This window comes from Oncorhynchus mykiss, chromosome 18 (genome assembly GCF_057628025.1).
Source record: "Oncorhynchus mykiss isolate SJ-2025 chromosome 18, ASM5762802v1, whole genome shotgun sequence".
In the NCBI taxonomy this organism is placed as follows: Eukaryota; Metazoa; Chordata; class Actinopteri; order Salmoniformes; family Salmonidae; genus Oncorhynchus; species Oncorhynchus mykiss.
In genome coordinates, this window is record NC_143039.1 from 42066149 (window position 1) to 42087564 (window position 21416).

The following is a 21416-nucleotide window of genomic DNA, read 5'->3' on the forward strand; positions in this document are numbered from 1 at the left end:
GTCAGAGACCGGGGAGGAATATTGGGATCGATTGAGCGAGGAGTGGTTGGCGAAAGTTGAGGAGAATGATGAGAGAGAGCTGTTGGTTTGGCTGGAGAGGCAAGACAGTCGCCCTGAAGAGCTTGTTAGCCATCCGATGCCACCTGTGCCAGCTCTCCGCACTAGCTTTGAGGAGAGTGCCAGTGTTCCGGTACAATGTGTGCCGGTTCTACGCACCGTGTCTCCAGTGCGCTTCCATAGCCCGGTACGTCCTGTGCCAGCTCCCCGCACTTGCCGTGCGAAGGTTGGCATCTGTACAAGACACGTTGTGCCAGCTCTACGCTCCAGACCTCCAGTGCGCCTCCACAGCCCGGTACGTCCTGTGCCAGCTCCCTGCACTTGTCGTGCGAAGGTTGTCATCTGTCCAAGACACGTTGTGCCAGCTTTACGCTCCAGATCTCCAGTGCACCTCCACGGCCCAGTACATCCTGTGCCGGTTCTACGCACTGTGTCTCCAGTGTGCCTCCATGGCCCAGTACGTCCTGTGCCGGCTCCACACACCAGTCCTCCTGTGCATCTCCCCAGCCCGGTACGTCCTGTGCTGGCTCCACGCACCCGGCCTCCAGCAAAGGTCTGCAGTCCAGAGCCTCCAGCGACGGTCTGCAGTCCTGAGCCTCCAGCGACGGTTCCCAGTCCGGAGCCTCCAGCGACAGTTCCCATGGTCCGGATCTTCCAGAGACGGATCCATGGTCCGGAGCCTCCAGTGATGATCCATGGCCCAGAGCCTCCAGTGATGATCCATGGCCCGGAGCCTCCAGTGATAATCCATGGTCCGGAGCCTCCTGCGAGGGTTCCCAGTCCAGAGCCTCCAGTGAGGGTTCCCAGTCCAGAGCCTCCTGCGAGGGTTCCCAGTCCAGAGCCTCCAGTGGGGGTTCCTAGTCCAGAGCCTCCAGCAAGGATTCCCAGTCCAGAGCCTCCAGCGAGGGTTCCCAGTCCGGAACCTCCAGCGAGGGTTCCCAGTCTGGAGCCTCCAGCGACGATCCATGGTCCGGTTCCTTCGGCGACCATCCATGGCCCGGTTCCTCTGGCAACGATCCACGGCCCGGTTCCTCCGGCGACAATCCACGGCCCGGTTCCTCCTGTGACGATCCACGGCCCGGTTCCTCCGGTGACGATCCACTGCCCGGTTCCTCAGGCGATGATCCACGGCACGGTTCCTCCGGCGACGATCTATGGGCAGGAGCTTCCGGTGACGATCCACGGTCCGGTTCCTCCGGTGACGATCCATGGGCCGGCGCTTCCGCCGCCGATCCCCGCACCAGAGTCACCACCGAAGCGGGCGGATCCGCGAGTGGAGCGGGGTCTACGTCCCGCACCGGAGCCACCACCGAGGCTAGATGCCCACCCGGACCCTCCCCTATAGAGTCAGGTTTTGCGGCCGAGGTCCTCACCTTTGGGGAGGGGTACTGACACGCCCTGACCTTAGAGATCCTTTATTCTCTATTTTGGTTAGGTCGGGGTGTGACTAGGGTGGGCATTCTAGTTTCTTTATTTCTAGGTTGGCTTGGTATGTTTCCCAATCAGAGGCAGCTGTTTATCATTGTCTCTGATTGTGGATCATATTTAGGCAGCCTTTTCCCACCTGTTTGTTGTGGGATCTTGTTTTTGTGTATTGCCTGTGAGCACGGAGCCTGTGAGCACTGTATTTGCTTCACGTTTCGTTACTCTTTATTGTTTTTGTGAGTTTCATTTAATAAACATGTGGAACTCTACGCACGCTGCGCCTTGGTCCGTTAATTCATTAGACTATCGTGACAGCAATGCAGTGTCTTGGACTGCTGCTCCACCCGGGAGGCCCCATCCACAAAGTTTTTAATGCTGATCAATTGCCTTGCTCAAAGTATCAAAATACAGAGAGGTGTTGGCAAGAGTCTATTGTCCTACTAATAGCCTATAATGGTATCTTAACACACTGACGCCTCAGGACCAGATATCCAATCAATCAGTATAAACCAAATTACAACACAGTCAAACAAAACTACAAGCACAAAGAAAAATGCAGTGCTATCTGGCCCTAAATCAACAGTACACCGTGGCTAACTACTTGACCATGGTTACTGATCAAAACCTTAGAAAGACCTTGACAAAATAGAGGCTTTGTGAGCACAGCCTTGCCATTGAGAAAGGTAGACACATGAAAGGTAGACACATTCTCTCTTTCTTTCTCTCTCTCGGAGGACCTGAGCCCTAGGACCATGCCCCAGGAATACCTGACATGATGACTCCTTGCTGTCCCCAGTACACCTGACTGTGCTGCTGCTCCAGTTTCAACTGTTCTGCCTTATTATTATTCGACCATGCTGGTCATTTATGAACATTTGAACATCTTGGCCATGTTCTGTTATAATCTCCACCCGGCACAGCCAGAAGAGGACTGGCCACCCCATATAGCCTGGTTCCTCTCTAGGTTTCTTCCTAGGTTTTGGCCTTTCTAGGGAGTTTTTCCTAGCCACCGTGCTTCTACACCTGCATTGCTTGCTGTTTGGGGTTTTAGGCTGGGTTTCTGTACAGCACTTTGAGATATCAGCTGATGTACGAAGGGCTATATAAATAAATTTGATTTGATTTGATTTGAAAATATGTCTTTCTGTAGAGGACAGGCTGTGCAACCACTGCACCACAGAATAACCCGAAACCGAGCTGCATTTCCTGAAAGAATATAAAAACAATTAGAGAGTATTAGAGAGTATCGTTTCTCCAAATTTGACCAGAGTAGGCTACCAGTCCTGTTAGGGGAGGACGCAGAGAGCTGTGGGTTGGCAGCACTACATTCCTCCCCGCCATAAGATGAGGCACAGTGTCTGACAGACCAACCAACCTGCACAAGTCCTCTATGCTTATTGTTATTGTTACGGTGAGTAAATGAGGACCCAAAAGCGAACTAACTTAAACAGAGCTTCTTTAATAACCAAACATAGGTAGGCTCAGATAGACCGGCAGATTCCGACAGGACAGGACAAGGTTACAGCAAACATGACGATAGTCTGGCTCAGGCATGAAACACAACAAACAAGAATCCGACAAGGACAGGAACAAAAACAGAGAGAGATATAGGGACCTAATCAGAGGGAAAAAGGGAACAGGTGGGAAACGGGGTGAATGGGTAGTTAGGAGGAGACAAGGCACAGCTGGGGGAAAGAGGGGGAGAAAAGGTAACCTAACAACGACCAGCAGAGGGAGACAGGGTGAAGGGAAAGGACAGAAACACACAACATGACAATACATGACAGTACCCCCCCACTCACCGAGCGCCTCCTGGCGCACTCGAGGAGGAAACCTGGCGGCAACGGAGGAAATCCTCGATCAGCGCACGGTCCAGCACGTCCCGAGAGGGAACCCAACTCCTCTCCTCAGGACCGTACCCCTCCCAATCAACGAGGTACTGGTGACCACGGCCCCGAGGACGCATGTCCAAAATCCTGCGGACCCTGTAGATGGGTGCGCCCTCGACAAGGATGGGGGGGGGGGGGGAAGACGAGCGGGGGCGCGAAGAACGGGCTTAATACAGGAGACATGGAAGACCGGGTGGACGCGACGAAGGTATCGCGGAAGAAGAAGTCGAACTGCGACAGGATTAATGACCCGAGAAATACGGAACGGACCAATGAACCGCGGGGTCAACTTGCGAGAAGCCGTCTTAAGGGGAAGGTTCTGAGTGGAGAGCCAAACTCTCTGACCGCGACAATATCTAGGACTCTTAGTTCTACGCTTATTAGCAGCCCTCACAGTCTGCGTCCTATAACGGCAAAGTGCAGACCTGACCCTCTTCCAGGTGCGCTCGCAACGTTGGACAAAAGCCTGAGCGGAGGGGACGCTGGACTCGGCGAACTGAGATGAGAACAGCGGAGGCTGGTACCCGAGGCTACTCTGAAAAGGAGATAGCCCGGTCGCAGACGAAGGAAGCGAGTTGTGGGCGTATTCTGCCCAGGGGAGCTGTTCTGACCAAGACGCAGGGTTGCGAAAAGAAAGACTGCGTAAGATGCGACCAATAGTCTGATTGGCCCGTTCTGCTTGACCGTTAGACTGGGGGTGAAAGCCGGAAGAGAGACTGACGGAAGCCCCAATCAAACGGCAAAACTCCCTCCAAAATTGAGACGTGAATTGCGGACCTCTGTCCGAAACGACGTCTGACGGAAGGCCATGAATTCTGAAAACATTCTCGATGATGATTTGTGCCGTCTCTTTAGCAGAAGGAAGCTTAGCAAGGGGAATGAAATGAGCCGCCTTAGAGAACCTATCGACAACCGTAAGAATAACAGTCTTCCCCGCTGACGAAGGCAGTCCGGTGACAAAATCTAAGGCGATGTGAGACCACGGTCGAGAGGGAATGGGAAGCGGCCTGAGACGGCCGGCAGGAGGGGAGTTACCGGACTTAGTCTGCGCGCAGACCGAACAAGCAGCCACGAAACGACGCGTGTCATGCTCCCGGGTGGGCCACCAAAAACGCTGGCGAATGGAAGCAAGCGTACCCCGAACGCCAGGGTGGCCGGCTAACTTGGCAGAGTGAGCCCACTGAAGAACGGCCAGACGAGTAGGAACGGGAACGAAAAGAAGGTTCCTAGGACAAGCGCGCGGCGACGGAGTGTGAGTGAGCGCTTGCTTTACCTGCCTCTCAATTCCCCAGACAGTCAACCCGACAACACGCCCCTCAGGGAGAATCCCCTCGGGGTCAGTGGAGGCTACTGAAGAACTGAAGAGACGAGATAAAGCATCAGGCTTGGTGTTCTTAGAGCCCGGACGATAAGAAATCACGAACTCGAAACGAGCGAAAAACAGCGCCCAACGCGCCTGACGCGCATTAAGTCGTTTGGCAGAACGGATGTACTCAAGGTTCCTATGGTCAGTCCAAACGACAAAAGGAACGGTCGCCCCCTCCAACCACTGTCGCCATTCGCCTAGGGCTAACCGGATGGCGAGCAGTTCGCGGTTTCCCACATCATAGTTACGTTCCGACGGGGACAGGCGATGAGAAAAATACGCGCATGGGTGGACCTTGTCGTCAGAGAGGGAGCGCTGAGAAAGAATGGCTCCCACGCCCACCTCTGACGCGTCAACCTCGACAACGAACTGTCTAGAGACGTCAGGTGTAACAAGGATAGGAGCGGATGTAAAACGATTCTTGAGGAGATCAAAAGCTCCCTGGGCGGAAACGGACCACTTAAAGCACGTCTTGACAGAAGTAAGGGCTGTGAGAGGAGCTGCCACCTGACCGAAATTACGGATGAAACGACGATAGAAGTTCGCGAAGCCGAGAAAGCGCTGCAGCTCGACGCGTGACTTAGGGGCGGGCCAATCAATGACAGCTTGGACCTTAGCGGGATCCATCTTAATGCCTTCAGCGGAAATAACAGAACCGAGAAATGTGACGGAGGAGGCATGAAAAGTGCACTTCTCAGCCTTCACAAAAAGACAATTCTCTAAAAGGCGCTGGAGGACACGTTGAACGTGCTGAAGATGAATCTGGAGTGACGGTGAAAAAATCAGGATATCGTCAAGGTAAACGAAAACAAAGATGTTCAGCATGTCTCTCAGGACATCATTGACTAATGCCTGAAAGACAGCTGGAGCGTTAGCGAGGCCGAAAGGAAGAACCCGGTATTCAAAGTGCCCTAACGGAGTGTTAAACGCCGTCTTCCACTCGTCCCCCTCCCTGATGCGCACGAGATGGTAAGCGTTACGAAGGTCCAACTTAGTGAAAAACCTGGCTCCCTGCAGGATCTCGAAGGCTGAGGACATAAGAGGAAGCGGATAACGATTCTTAACTGTTATGTCATTCAGCCCTCGATAATCTATGCAGGGGCGCAGAGACCCGTCCTTCTTCTTGACAAAAAAAAACCCCGCTCCGGCGGGAGAGGAGGAGGGGACTATGGTACCGGCGTCAAGAGCTACAGACAAATAATCCTCGAGAGCCTTACGTTCGGGAGCCGACAGAGAGTATAGTCTACCCCGGGGGGGAGTGGTTCCCGGAAGGAGATCAATACTACAATCATACGACCGGTGTGGAGGAAGAGAGGTGGCCCTGGACCGACTGAACACCGTGCGCAGATCGTGATATTCCTCCGGCACCCCTGTCAAATCACCAGGCTCCTCCTGTGAAGAAGAGACAGAGGAAACAGGAGGGATAGCAGACATTAAACATTTCACATAACAAGAGACGTTCCAGGAGAGGATAGAATTACTAGACCAATTAATGGAAGGATTATGACAAACTAGCCAGGGATGGCCCAAAACAACAGGTGTAAAAGGTGAACGAAAAATCAAAAAAGAAATGGTTTCGCTATGATTACCAGAAACAGTGAGGGTTAAAGGTAGCGTCTCACGCTGAATCCTGGGGAGAGGACTACCATCCAGGGCGAACAAGGCCGTGGACTCCCTTAACTGTCTGAGAGGAATGTCATGTTCCCGAGCCCAGGTCTCGTCCATAAAACAGCCCTCCGCCCCAGAGTCTATTAAGGCACTGCAGGAAGCTGACGAACCGGTCCAGCGTAGATGGACCGACAAGGTAGTGCAGGATCTTGAAGGAGAGACAGGAGTAGTAGCGCTCACCAGTAGCCCTCCGCTTACTGATGAGCTCTGGCTTTTACTGGACATGAAGTGACAAAATGACCAGCAGAACCGCAATAGAGACAGAGGCGGTTGGTGATTCTCCGTTCCCTCTCCTTAGTCGAGATGCGGATACCTCCCAGCTGCATAGGCTCAGCTCCCGAGCCGGCAGAGGAAGATGGTAGTGATGCGGAGAGGGGGGCAACGGAGAACGCGAGCTCCTTTCCACGAGCTCGGTGACGAAGATCAACCCGTCGCTCAATGCGAATAGCGAGTTCAATCAAGGAATCCACGCTGGAAGGAACCTCCCGGGAGAGAATCTCATCCTTTACCTCTGCGCGGAGACCCTCCAGAAGACGAGCGAGCAAAGCCGGCTCGTTCCAGCCACTGGAGGCAGCAAGAGTGCGAAACTCAATAGAGTAGTCTGTTATGGATCGATTGCCTTGACATAGGGAAGACAGGGCCCTGGAAGCCTCCTCCCCAAAAACAGATCGATCAAAAACCCGTATCATCTCCTCCTTAAAGTCCTGATACTGGTTAGTACACTCAGCCCTTGCCTCCCAGATTGCCGTGCCCCACTCACGAGCCCGTCCAGTAAGGAGAGATATGACGTAGGCGACACGAGCAGTGCTCCTGGCGTAAGTGTTGGGCTGGAGAGAAAACACAATATCACACTGGGTGAGGAACGAGCGGCATTCAGTGGGCTCCCCAGAGTAACACGGCGGGTTATTGATTCTGGGCTCCGGAGATTCGAAAGCCCTGGAAGTGGCCAGTGGATCGAGGCGGAGATGGTGAACCTGTTCTGTGAGGTTGGAGACTTGGGTGGCCAGGGTCTCAACGGCATGTCGAGCAGCAGACAATTCCTGCTCGTGTCTGCCTAGCATCGCTCCCTGGATCTCGACGGCTGAGTGGAGAGGATCCGAAGTCGCTGGGTCCATTCTTGGTCGGATTCTTCTGTTACGGTGAGTAAATGAGGACCCAAAAGCGAACTAACTTAAACAGAGCTTCTTTAATAACCAAACATAGGTAGGCTCAGATAGACCGGCAGATTCCGACAGGACAGGACAAGGTTACAGCAAACATGACGATAGTCTGGCTCAGGCATGAAACACAACAAACAAGAATCCGACAAGGACAGGAACAAAAACAGAGAGAGATATAGGGACCTAATCAGAGGGAAAAAGGGAACAGGTGGGAAACGGGGTGAATGGGTAGTTAGGAGGAGACAAGGCACAGCTGGGGGAAAGAGGGGGAGAAAAGGTAACCTAACAACGACCAGCAGAGGGAGACAGGGTGAAGGGAAAGGACAGAAACACACAACATGACAATACATGACAGTTATTGTTAAATGTATGGTTATTTTGACCCTTGATTATTGTTGTTACTGTTGTTCCGTTTACAATATTTATTATTGTTAATTGAATTATGTTAATGTTGTAAATGTCCAGAATAAGCTTTGGTAAATGGTCACTGTTACGTCATGCCAATACAGCAAATTGAATTAGAGAGAAAGAGAGAGAGCGAGGAGTCTTAGCCTACCTCTTTCAGGTAATACATCCAATGTGGTATTAGCCTTATATTTAGCTAATGAATGAAGGATTTTGCATAATAAGCTTCCAATTTGTAGCCTCTGTCTCTTGCGCAATACGCACACACCTGTTTCCTCTGGACTCTCTCCTTAAAAAAATGTGCCTTTGGGTAGACGGAGGATGCCCATGAGAATATTGATGCCTATGAAGCATTTCATCTACTCTTCAAACATTTCAAACAATAACGGGGAGTCATTGGATGTGGTGACGGACAGGTTGAGGCAATGTATAGCCTATGAATATCTGTACCTTGCAAACACGACAAACCATGACCTCAGCCCAGTAGATAAACACAAATTACTCTAATATCCATTTTGATGGCTAGTTAGCTGGTTGTCTGTATGGCTAGCTAGTGAAAGTGACAGCTGAGGTTGACGCTTTGCAAACGCACCCCTAATTTACCACCACACACATCTTTTCTTGCCTGAATAAATACAATGGGGGAATTTCAATTGACATGTGGACTGACGATTTTCTGACTGACGGCCAGACGGAAAGACGGAAGGCCAGACAGAGAGACGGGCGGCCAAACGGAAGATGGACAGCCAGACGGAAATACGGGCGGCCAGACGGAAAGACGGACGGCCTGACGGACGGCCAGACGGCCAAGCGGCAGGCCAGGCGGCCAGTTGGCCAAACGGAAGGCCAGACGATCAGACGGACAATGTATTATGTACTCTAAAGTTTTGCATTTCTAACTACAAACATCATGCAACCGCAAAATATCAGATAATAAATACACTGTACAGTATTTCTTTATTAACATCTTTATGCTTTCGTTAATAAAATAATGATTAAAATACTCTTTCAAAATGCAGATGTTTATTTCAACTATCAGCAGGACAATAGACTCTTGCAGAGTTTAGGGACTTTAAATATATGAATGGATCCATAACGATTTACTATGGGAAAAAATAATAATATATAATATAAATTATATAATTATCAATCATTGCCAATAGGAAATATTTTACTAGCCAACAATTTTGTTTTATTCATAGAGGATTCATTCTTTAAAATGTAACCCTCTCTATTGTGATACTTGTATTTGATACAAATAAACATGTAGATTCAAGAATAGGATAGATTATTGGACTGCTATTTTCAGTGGGGACCAGTCATTCAAGGCAGGTGGGGCAGTAAAATGGATATCTGGATATGTGTGCAACAAAAGTTCAACATTCACCTTCTGCTACCATTTCAATCAAGCCGGTCTACTCAAACAGTTTGATGCAAATCCAACAAATGCACAACACAGAACGCACTGCAACTGCCTCTGCAACGCAATGCTGCAAGGCAAACACAGCGCTCCATTGGAAATGAATGTACTTCTGATGTACCAAAATGCAGTGGCATTGTCAGTGTGATCAAGGCTTAAGAGCCAAAGTATGATCCGAAGATGTGGTCGGAGGCTCCATATGGAGGGTGTGGCGCAATTGCAGAGCCTCTGGAGGCCAAATCAAGCTCTGATGTCACCGGTCTTCTAGCCATCATTGATCCATTTTTCATTTTCCATTGGTTTTGTCTTGTCTTTCTACACACCTGGTTTCAATCCCATTCATTACCTGTTGTGTATTTAACCCTCTGTTTCCCATCGTGTCACGTTCTGACCTTTATTTCCTTTGTTTTGTCATTATTTAGTATGGTCAGGGCGTGAGTTGGGGTGGGCAGTCTATGTTTGTTTTTCTACGATTTTGGGATTTCTATGTTTCAGCTTAGTATGGTTCTCAATCAGAGGCAGGTGTCATTAGTTGTCTCTGATTGAAAATCATACTTAGGTAGCCTGGGTTTCACTGTTTGTTTGTGGGTGTTTGTTTCCGTGTCTTTCACCACACGGTACTGTTTTGGTTTTCGTTCGTTTGTTTCACGTTTATTGTTTTTGTATCCGTTGTGTTCATGTTAAGTATTTCTTATTAAAAGAACCATGGACACTTACCACGCTGCATATTGGTCCTCCGATCCTTCTCGCCTCTCCTCTTCAGACGAAGAGGAGGAAAGCCTTTACATCATGACTTTGTCAGAGATTGTTTTATGTTCAGTTTCGTATTGTTTGTATTTGGTGCGCGACGGGTCCTCGTACACAATTTGTTTAATTTGCATTTATGGTTTTGGAGTTATGTTTTGTTTTATTAAATTACTTCACTTTACCAAGTTTACTTATCGTGAGCCTGACGTCCCTGCCACCTATACACACGATTGTGACAATCTCTGACCACCAGTGAAGATAGCAGGGGAAGGTACCTCAGCCATGGAGGTGGAGGAGCGTGACATGGATCAGGGAGGCCACCGCTCCTTTGAGTATGGTAACACAGGGGGGGTCACAGGGAAAAGATTAGTATTTTGCTTATTGATTCTCCTGCGTATTCCGTGGTGCTGGAGCTACCCTGGTTAGCTTGTCATAACCCCACTGTTTCGTGGCCACAGAGGGCTTTCACGGGGTAGTCACGAGAGTGCTCAGGTAGGTGTTTAGGGGTTTCCATTGGTGCTACTACGGTGGAAAGTCCAGACAAGGTCTCCACCGTGCGCATTCCCCCAGAATATGCCGCTTTGGCTATCGCCTTCTGTAAAAAGAAGGCGACTCAATTACCACCCCATCGACGGGGGGATTGTGTGATAAATCTCCTGGTAGACACTGCACTTCCCAGGAGTCACTGGCTATGGAGACATATGTCTCTGAATCCCTGCGTCAAGGGTACATTCAGCCCTCCATTTCAACCGTCTCCTCGAGTTTCTTTTTTTGTGAAGAAGGATGGAGGTTTGCGCCAGTGCATTGATTATCGAGGTCTCAATAAAATCACAGTGAGGTATAGTCACCTGCTAACTCTTATCACTATGGCGATTGAGTCAATGCACAGCCAGCGCTTCTTCATTAAACTGCATCTCAGGAGTGCGTACAATCTGGTGCGTATTAAGAAGGGAGACTAGTGGAAGACAGCATTTAGCACCACCTCAGGGCATTATGAGTACCTAGTCATGCTGTATGGGTTGATGAATGCTCCATCAGTCTTCCAATCATTTGTGGACGAGATTTTCAGAGACCTACACGGGCAGGGTGTAGTGGTGTATATGGATGACATTCTGATATACTCCGCTACACGTGCTGAGCATGTGTTCCTTTTGCGCAAAGTGCTTGGTCGCCTGTTGGAGCATGACCTGTAAGTCAAGGCTGAGAAATGCTTGTTCTTCCAACAGTCCGTCTCCTTACTGGGGCATCGGATTTCCACGTCAAGGGTGGAGATGGAGAGTGATCTCATTGCAGCCTTGCGTAATTGGCCGACTCACACCACGGTAAAGGAGGTGCAGCGATTATTAGGGTTTGCCAACTACTACCGGAGATTTATCTGGGGTTTTGGTCAGGTTGCTGCTCCCATTACCTCACTACTAAAGGGGGGCCCGGTGCGCTTGCAGTGGTCAGCTGAGGCGAAAAGGGCTTTTAGACACCTGAAGGATCTGTTTACCTCAGTTCCTGTGTTGGCTCATCCGGATCCCTGTTTGCCGTTCATAGTGGAGGTGGACATATCCGAAGCTGGGATAGGAGCAGTGCTCACTCAGCGCTCGGGTACGCCACTGATGCTTCGCCCCTGTGCCTTCTTTTTGAAGATGCTCAGCCCGGCGGAGTGAAACTATGATGTAGGGTTCCCGGAGCTGTTGGCTGTCGGCCTCTTGAGTGGGCTAAACACCCTTTTCTCATCTGGACTGACCATCACAATCTGGAGTACATCAGGGAATCGAGGAGACTGAATCTGGGCTATGTTTTTCACCCGTTTTGTGTTTACCCTCTCTTACAGACCAGGCTCCCAAAACGTGAAGGCAGACGCACTGTCCCGGCTGTATAACACAGAGGAGCGGTCCATGGATCCCACTCCCATACTCCCAGCCTCTTGTTTGGTGGCGCCGTTAGTGTGGGAGCTGGACGAGGACATTGAGCGGGCGTCACGTGCAGAGCCCTCTCCCCCTCAATGTCCAGCTGGGCGTCTGTACATTCCGTCTGCTGTTCGTGACCGAATGATCTATTGGGCCCACACGTCTCCCTCCTCTGGTCATCCTGGGATAGGTCGGACGGTGCGCTCTTGATGGGAGGTACTGGTGGCCCACTTTAGCTAAGGACATGAGAATTTATGTTTCCTCCTGCTCAGTGTGTGCCCAGTGCAAGACTCCTAGACACCTGCCCAGAGGTAAGTTACATTTTGGATCATTTTGTAAGTCCTGTTGTCTCCTCCCTTTGCCCGGTCTCCCTACGGCCTTACAATCTGTTTACACACGTCTTCCGGCACTATGGGGTGCCTGAGGATATAGTGTCTGATCGGGATCCCCAGTTCACGTCAAGGGTCTGGAAGGCGTTCATGGAACGTCTGGGGGTCTCGTTCAGCCTTACCTCAGGTTTTCACCCCGTGAGTAATGGGCAGGTGGAAAGAGTTAACCAAGATATGGGTAGGTTTCTGCTGTCTTATTGCCAGGACCGGCCGGAGGAGTGGGCGAAATTCGTGCCCTGGGCAGAGATGGCCCAGAACTCACTACGCCACTCCTCCACTAACCTTTCTCCCTTTCAATGTGTATCAGGGTATCAGCCGGTTCTGGCTCCATGGTTTTAGACCGAGTCAGATCGAGGCTCCGGCGAAGGAAGGAAACCTGGGAGGCCGCCCACGTCTACCTTCAGCGCGCCATACTGTGCCAGAAAGTTGCCGCAGACCGTAACCGCAGTGAGGCCCCGGGGTTTGCACCAGAGGACAGGCTCTGGCTGAAGTGCGGGATGTTCCTCCGCCCCCTCTGGACATCGAGGGGGTCCTGGCGTACTCCGTTCGATCCATTTTGGATTTGAGACGTCGGGCGAGGGGCCTTCAGTACCTCGTGGACTGGGAGGGGTACGGTCCGGAGAAGAGATGCTGGGATCCTGTGAAGCTCTGGTGAACTCCATAACCCAAGAGGGTTAAGGCAGTGCTGGAAAATGATGGTGGCCACACAAAATATTGACACTTTGGGCCCAATTTTGACATTTTACTTAGGGGTGTACTCACTTTTGTTGCCAGCGGTTTAGACATTAATGGCTGTGTGTTGAGATATTTTGAGGGGACAGCAAATTTACACTGTTATACAAGCTGTACACTCACTACTCTACATTGAAGCAAAGTGTCCTTTCTTCAGTGTTGTCACATGAAAAGATACTAAAATATTTACAAAAATGTGAGGGGTGTACTCACTTTTGTGATATACTGTATATACAGTATATATATATATATATAGTACCAGTCAAAGGTTTGGACACATCTACTCATTCCAGGGTTTTTATTTATTTTTACTATTTTCTACAATGTAGAATAATAGTGACACATCAAAACTATGAAATGACACATGGAATCATCTAGTAAGCAAAAAAGTGTTAAACAAATCAAAATATATTTTATATTTGCCTTGATGTCAGCTTTGCACACTCCTGGCATTCTCTCAACCAGCTTCATGAGGTAGAGTCACCTGGAATGCTTTTAAATGAACAGTTGTTCCTTGTTAAAAGTTAATTTGTGGAATTTCCTTCTTTTAATGAATTTGAGTCATTCTGGAAAATATCAAGAACTTTTAAAGTTCCTTCAAGTGCAGTTGCAAAAGCCATCAAGCACTATGATGAAACTGGCTATCAAGTTCCAACCGCTGTGTCTTTGTGAGACAACAGAGTAGGGGAACGGCTGATCTCTGCAGGTGTGGTTCCCACCGTGAAGCATGGAGGAGGATGTGTGATGGTGTAGGGTCGCTTTGCTGGTGACACTATCAGTGAGATATTTAGACTTCAAGACACACATAACCAGCATGGCTACCACAGCATTCTGCAATGATACGCCATCCCATCTGGTTTGCGCTTAGTGGGACTATAATTTGTTTTTCAACAGAAAAATGACCCAAAACACACCACCAGGCTATGTAAGGACTATTTGACCAAGGAGTGTGATGGAGCTATGTTATAACAATATGCACTTCGTTTCTCATAATGCGGTGCGAGGTTTCCCTCATCTGACTCGTCGGTGCTCTGTTCTGTTCTGTGAAAAATGTATAAATGTGCTGAGAAATAGCCTACAGAAGTGAATTCAGTCCCCGCGTCAGGCAGCCTGCCTGAGCCCTGCGCGTGGGAGGGGTCTGTCAAAGCCTTCGCTCTCTAATTATCCAAGCAATAGAAGAAGCAAGGGACGGGGAGGTGACCAGCAGAAATATTCGGGGAAAACAAAAGGTATATGCAATAGAACTGATAATTAGAAATTACCATTTGAGTAGACATATTTCCCTCTACTGTTAATAATGAGATTGTGAACGAGGATGCGTAGGCTTTGCAATTCACTTATTTTATGGTTGTTTCGGCTATACCGATAGAGAGAACTATGAACCGCTAACGTGTTTTGGTAAAGCAACTCTCCTTGTAGAGAGCGTTGTGCAAAATACAACGTTTGTTAATCCTGGATACATGATAGGATTAGGAACATTTTTACCAAGAAGTCATTAGATTAATTTGTCTCAGTCTTATGCTTTTTTAGATGTTGCAATTGCCTAAATTCAAAAGTAAAAGATATGCTTGCACTGCACTTAAACCAGATTTAGAGATGTTATATCGATTTTGGGGGGATGTTTACATTTTGTAATTGGATACCGGTGCGACAAGGTATTTATTGTTATGGTAGGTACCTATTGGTCGAAAATAATCCACCATGCTCGAGTAATTAAATGTAACTTTGCGTACTATTAATTGTCTGGGAAGTGTGTCAGCGATTTAAATGAACATTCATTTGAATTAATGAACCGGGACATCCACTTTCTTAGCAATATTCTACACATGTGTGCTGCTGCTGGCAGTTGTGAACTAATATGCCTGCATGTTCATTATCTGTATTTACAGCGAGCTGGAAATGGAAAATTTTCAAATAGCTGATTTAGAACCCCTCTGCTTTGATCAAGAGGACAGTCGGTCAGATCCCACAAAAAGCCTCCCATGGGCTTCAAACTACCAACGCATCAATAAAAAGTCACTTTCCAACGAGCATCGTTGCGATTCGGGGAATTGGGAGACTGCCTGCGCGGATTCAGGACAATGGCCAACTGCCTCCGGAGACGGGCAGCCCGGCGCAATCAGCCAGCGGGGAGCAGAAGCTGAGAGAACCGTATGTTGTCTAGAGGAATTGGAGACATCTTTCACACGCAAATGCGAGGATTTCAATTTACAACAGGAGAACAGTCCGCAGCAGTCCACAAGGATCAACAACGGAAGCCTGAGTCACAGCTCCTTCGACGAACTCCACGACGGTGTCCCGGAACTGTCCATGTTGTCAGACAATGAGTTTACATCCGAAGCCTTGGGGAAATCAGCGGATTACGGTTTCATAAGTGCTGTCACTTGCCTGGTGACTGGAATCTCGTTAGTAGCCATCTCCTACACTGTTCCCCGGGAAGTTAAAGTGAACCCGGACAGTGTGTCGGCCCGGGAGATGGAGAGACTGGAGAGGGAGAACGCCCTGGTAGGGGTTCACCTGGATCGGTGGGTTATAGCAGGGCTGTGCCTGCTCACCCTCGGGGGTGTGGTCCTCTCCACCCTGCTCATGGTGTCTTTGTGGAAAGGGGAGATGTTGAGGAGAAGGGCCTTCACCTACTCCAAACAGTCTGCACAATTATATGGCTCTATCAATTTAAGAGGGGGCTCAAACCCACCTAATGTCCCCTCCCAATTGTCTGTGGAAGATTTGGAAGAGGTCCTAAATTGACATTATGTACAATTGTAAAGACACGGACTAATCTCTATCACAGAAAGTCCCTCTGCAACTCTTACCAATGGTGTCTTAAGATAATGCTGCTTTGATTTGTGCATTTCATGCATGTAGCCTACTGGGAATATTCCATTCCCCATGTAGAATGCTCCTTGCCTAAAATGGATGGGTATTATTTGAAATATTGGCTGAATTTACCCTCCGACATAAGTTTGTGTTGTGCAGACCATAACATCTTATTAGCATGAGATTCATCATTTTTGTCAAAGCAATGGTTTATTCTGTGTATATAGTGTCTTAAAAGTTTAAATTGGATATCATGTTGTATCAGATTTAAAAGACAATTGCATGATCAACACTGGAAATACAAACACACATTGTGTCCATATTTGTTTTTTGCTATGCATACAAAATGCAAATACTTAGCTAAGACAAATAATAATACAAGGGTTATGTTTGTGAGTAGCTCAGTAAATACTCAATACACTAGGATATTGGACAGCAGATATTCAAAAACACAAATGATACACGACACACACACACACGCCTTAGGAGGGTTAGCTGGTTAAGGTGCTCTGAACAAACAAACTGTTGTCGGTGTCTAAAATTGCACCCTATTTCTTATTTAGTGCACTACTTTTGACCTACTCCTAGGGAATCAGGTGCCATCTGGGACGCAAACATTGTGTCCCTTGCTTATGGTGAGCATAATGCTGTGCAGTGCAGGTTCAGTAATAGAATGTTTACAGTATGCAGGATCAGATTATACTCACCAGCCTTTGTAAGCATGTAGCACTAACCATTGCCAAGATGCACACTTATTTTACCTCTTAGCGCCGTAATTGAATGTATGACTTGCCTGTCTATGTATTACCTACATGTTAAGTGGACTTGTAATCCATCCTCATTTAGTGTTGTTCACTGAGGGTATAAGTAGGGGTGCTCCAAATGTGAGAGGATAAATATGTATATTGTGTCATTTAAGCAAAGTTGAAAAGGCTTCAAAGGTGGCTATTTATTTTAAATAAGCAGATCTTAATCATATCTTGAGTGGGGGCTGGGCACTACAGCTGACAACCACCCACTGTCTTTCTCTCACTCACTCACCCACTCACTCTCACACACACACACGCAAGCCCCCCCTCCCCTGAACGGAGTCACTGAGTAATCCGTCAGGCCAGCTGGCAGCAGGAAATGGAATTGGAGTGCTGCAGGGGTCACGTGGGGTCAAGAGCTAGGTTGTGGCAGTTGTGGCCCCTGGGGATCAGGAAGTGAAGACACATGCGGTGGTAATGGCTGTGGCTCAAATGGCACCATATTCACTATGGGCCCTGGTCAAAAGTAGTGCACTATATAGGAAGTAGTGTCAGGGTGAAATTTTGAGACATAGCCAATCTATCTTATCCGATGTGGCATCCAGTTATCATCAACTGTCATAGCATGTGAAGGGAAAGTGTTCAAAATTTATTTTTGCTTAATGAGTTGGCAGTGAGGTCATTCCTGCAATTTAAAAATTCCTTTCGGATTCATAACCTTAGTTAATAGCTTATTCGATAATGATTCTCATTACCCAGTGTTTGTTGCATAGCAACGACAGGCTGAGTAAAGGAAGACCAGGGAAGAAGTGACAAAGGAGATGTTTTTACTGAGACAAGGAAGAAGTGTGAATATTGCACCTAATGTATAGCCATATCTTATTGATTGATTGATTGCATGTATAAAGTAGTAGGCAGCTCCAGCCAGAGATAACATTACATACAGTGCCTTGCGAAAGTATTCGGCCCCCTTGAACTTTGCGACCTTTTGCCACATTTCAGGCTTCAAACATAAAGATATAAAACTGTATTTTTTTTGTGAAGAATCAACAACAAGTGGGACACAATCATGAAGTGGAACGACATTTATTGGATATTTCAAACCTTTTTAACAAATCAAAAACTGAAAAATTGGGCGTGCAAAATTATTCAGCCCCTTTACTTTCAGTACAGCAAACTCTCTCCAGAAGTTCAGTGAGGATCTCTGAATGATCCAATGTTGACCTAAATGACTAATGATGATAAATACAATCCACCTGTGTGTAATCAAGTCTCCGTATAAATGCACCTGCACTGTGATAGTCTCAGAGGTCCGTTAAAAGCGCAGAGAGCATCATGAAGAACAAGGAACACACCAGGCAGGTCCGAGATACTGTTGTGAAGAAGTTTAAAGCCGGATTTGGATACAAAAATATTTCCCAAGCTTTAAACATCCCAAGGAGCACTGTGCAAGCGATAATATTGAAATGGAAGGAGTATCAGACCACTGCAAATCTACCAAGACCTGGCCGTCCCTCTAAACTTTCAGCTCATACAAGGAGAAGACTGATCAGAGATGCAGCCAAGAGGCCCATGATCACTCTGGATGAACTGCAGAGATCTACAGCTGAGGTGGGAGACTCTGTCCATAGGACAACAATCAGTCGTATATTGCACAAATCTGGCCTTTATGGAAGAGTGGCAAGAAGAAAGCCATTTCTTAAAGATATCCATAAAAAGTGTCGTTTAAAGTTTGCCACAAGCCACCTGGGAGACACACCAAACATGTGGAAGAAGGTGCTCTGGTCAGATGAAACCAAAATTGAACTTTTTGGCAACAATGCAAAACGTTATGTTTGGCGTAAAAGCAACACAGCTGAACACACCATCCCCACTGTCAAACATGGTGGTGGCAGCATCATGGTTTGGGCCTGCTTTTCTTCAGCAGGGACAGGGAAGATGGTTAAAATTGATGGGAAGATGGATGGAGCCAAATACAGGACCATTCTGGAAGAAAACCTGATGGAGTTTGCAAAAGACCTGAGACTGGGACGGAGATTTGTCTTCCAACAAGACAATGATCCAAAACATAAAGCAAAATCTACAATGGAATGGTTCAAAAATAAACATATCCAGGTGTTAGAATGGCCAAGTCAAAGTCCAGACCTGAATCCAATCGAGAATCTGTGGAAAGAACTGAAAACTGCTGTTCACAAATGCTCTCCATCCAACCTCATTGAGCTCGAGCTGTTTTGCAAGGAGGAATGGGAAAAAATGTCTCTCGATGTGCAAAACTGATAGAGACATACCCCAAGCGACTTACAGCTGTAATCGCAGCAAAAGGTGGCGCTACAAAGTATTAACTTAAGGGGGCTGAATAATTTTGCACGCCCAATTTTTCAGTTTTTGATTTGTTAAAAAAGTTTGAAATATCCAATAAATGTCGTTCCACTTCATGATTGTGTCCCACTTGTTGTTGATTCTTCACAAAAAAATACAGTTTTATATCTTTATGTTTGAAGCCTGAAATGTGGCAAAAGGTCGCAAAGTTCAAGGGGGCCGAATACTTTCGCAAGGCACTGTACATTACAATTTATCAAGGATAAAAACACAATAAAGCCCAAATTATTTCCATTGTGTTCTCTGGTTAATGTGGTTAAAAGGGACAAGAAGCAGCAACATCACACCACAGTGACTTCTTCTATATTCATATTTCGTATTATGTGATGTGCTGCATGAACTAGAAATAATATTTCAGACAGTGCAGTTAAAATATACCGAACAAAAATATAAACGCAACATGCAACAATTTCAACGATTTTACGGAGTTACGGTTCATTTAAGGAAATCAGTCACTATAAATAAATTCATTAGGTACTAATCTTTGGATTGACTGAGCAGGGGCACAGCCATGTGTGGAACTGGGAGTGCATAGACCTACCCACATGGGAGCCAGGCCCAGCCAATCAGTTTTTTTCCCCCCACAAAAGGGCTTTATTACAGACAGAAATACTCGTCAAGTTCATCAGCTGAAATAATCTTTTGGTGCATATGGAACATTTCTGGTATCTTCTATTTCAGCTCATGAAACATGGGACCAACACTTTACATGTTGGGTTTATATTTTTGTTCAGTATGGAATTGCCTCTGTTAAAGTTGATTGACTTCAATCAAAGTTTCTGAAAGCTGTAATTAACAGCCCACTGTTTTCCAGTCACGACTTATCTGTTTGTATCATGTTGCTCTCCCTCATATTCATTGTAGGCAGCAGTGATTAATTGTCAGCTGTTCTTGAGTTAATGTCGCCCACATAGTCATGTCCCTTTGTGCCATCGCTGTCCTGACTGAAGCACAGAGAGTGTACCATAACCATAGAAACGGGGTCAGCTGTTTCTAAGGAGAAGACAGTTTGCCACAGTGAGGATTCTTTGAAAGAGATGAAAATAGGTGATTTCCCCATGCAGTGCTTGTAGAGTCAACAGAGCTTTTCTGAATTCAGTGTATGTTTTAGCTTTAAATTAGCTTTCACTGCACACAGAGAGGATACTGCAGGTGCATCCAAGCCCTTATCCAGCTGTGTAACACTTATGTCACACTGGAGAGAGCAAGCATTCACTCAGATTGGAGCACATGTAATCACTAGGCTACCAGTTCTTCAGTACCAAAGTACTTAAATAATTAATTGCGCATGGATCAGCTGTAGATGGTATTGTTTATTATTGAAATGAAAACATGTATGGTGTGTTATATGTTCTTGGATATATGTCAAAATGATTCCATCGCATTTAATTCCCATTATTATTATTATTCATTTTAAATCTAATTTACCTTAATCTGTCATGGAGTGGATTACCGGTACTCCAGAGCCGGTACTGCAGAGCCATCGAGGTTTGACTCAGAGCCGAGCTGAGCATGTGCAAGCAAGCATTTATCTCCAAGTGGAATTGTATTGCCATTTAGCAGTGAGGAAGGTGTAGAATGAATCTTATAGTGGGACAGCTTTGCTTACTTTGTCCTTGATTTATGCTGCAATTTATTCAGTGTGCCAGGCTTCCACAGCAGTTCCCAGCACCTAGGTAGGGACATCAAAAGTTTCCACTGCATATTGATTCCATTTAAGTTGTCCAGCAGACCAAAGCTGAATCCCCAGGAGTCTCAACTCCATCCTTGCCAGCAGCTCAATGTGCATTACAGGGAATATTCGTGATAACAGACACTACAAAAGCCTTGGAAGGCTTACAAGCTGTTACGGTGTTCTATTTGTAACAAATTGATTGTGTGCCCTATGTATCAAGCTCTTAGTTTTCTTTCTTAATCATTTTAAGAATTGAATACCTGTATGACTGTGCTGGTTATAAGGCTATTGCTTCATCCAAATGGGTGGTACGAAAGGTATATCTCCCAAGTTTTGATACAGTTAATTCATTTGTCATTGACTGTAACAATTGCTATGATTATTATGATCTACAGTGGGGCAAAAAAGTATTTGGTCAGCCACCAATTGTGCAAGTTCTCCCACTTAAAAAGATGAGGCCTGTAATTTTCATCATAGGTACACTTCAACTATGACAGACAAAATTAGATTTTTTTTTCTCCAGAAAATCACATTGTAGGATTTTTAATGAATTTATTTGCAAATTATGGTGGAAAATAAGTATTTGGTCACCTACAAACAAGCAAGATTTCTGGCTCTCACAGACCTATAACTTCTTCTT

The 21416-nt window shown here is 47.0% G+C and overlaps 2 protein-coding genes across 2 annotated transcripts; both read left to right on the forward strand.

The window, feature by feature from the left end:
- The first annotated feature begins 697 nt into the window (after positions 1-697).
- On the forward strand, positions 698-12990 carry LOC149975509 (uncharacterized). The gene is made up of 4 exons (XM_090206650.1): positions 698-1340; positions 10391-10474; positions 10596-10629; positions 12732-12990. The coding sequence occupies exons 1-4, from the start codon at positions 698-700 to the stop codon at positions 12988-12990; spliced, it is 1020 nt and encodes a 339-aa protein (XP_090062776.1).
- A 1344-nt stretch (positions 12991-14334) lies between these two features.
- On the forward strand, positions 14335-16293 carry LOC110496061 (transmembrane protein 74). The gene is made up of 2 exons (XM_021571711.3): positions 14335-14385; positions 15046-16293. Exon 2 carries the CDS (start codon positions 15056-15058, stop codon positions 15902-15904), a length of 849 nt encoding a protein of 282 aa, XP_021427386.3. The 5' UTR covers positions 14335-14385; positions 15046-15055; the 3' UTR covers positions 15905-16293.
- The last annotated feature ends 5123 nt before the right edge of the window (positions 16294-21416 follow it).

Excerpts from the sequence above, each read along its gene's own strand:
- LOC110496061 (XM_021571711.3), top strand. The coding sequence starts at position 15,056 with ATGGAAAATTTTCAAATAGCTGATTTAGAACCCCTCTGCTTTGATCAA.
- LOC149975509 (XM_090206650.1), top strand. The coding sequence starts at position 698 with ATGGTCCGGATCTTCCAGAGACGGATCCATGGTCCGGAGCCTCCAGTG. Across the intron at positions 10,475-10,595 it reads CCACCGCTCCTTTGAGTATG|AGGGCTTTCACGGGGTAGTC; the intron begins GTAACACAGGGG and ends TCGTGGCCACAG. Across the intron at positions 10,630-12,731 it reads GTAGTCACGAGAGTGCTCAG|GGTATCAGCCGGTTCTGGCT; the intron begins GTAGGTGTTTAG and ends AATGTGTATCAG.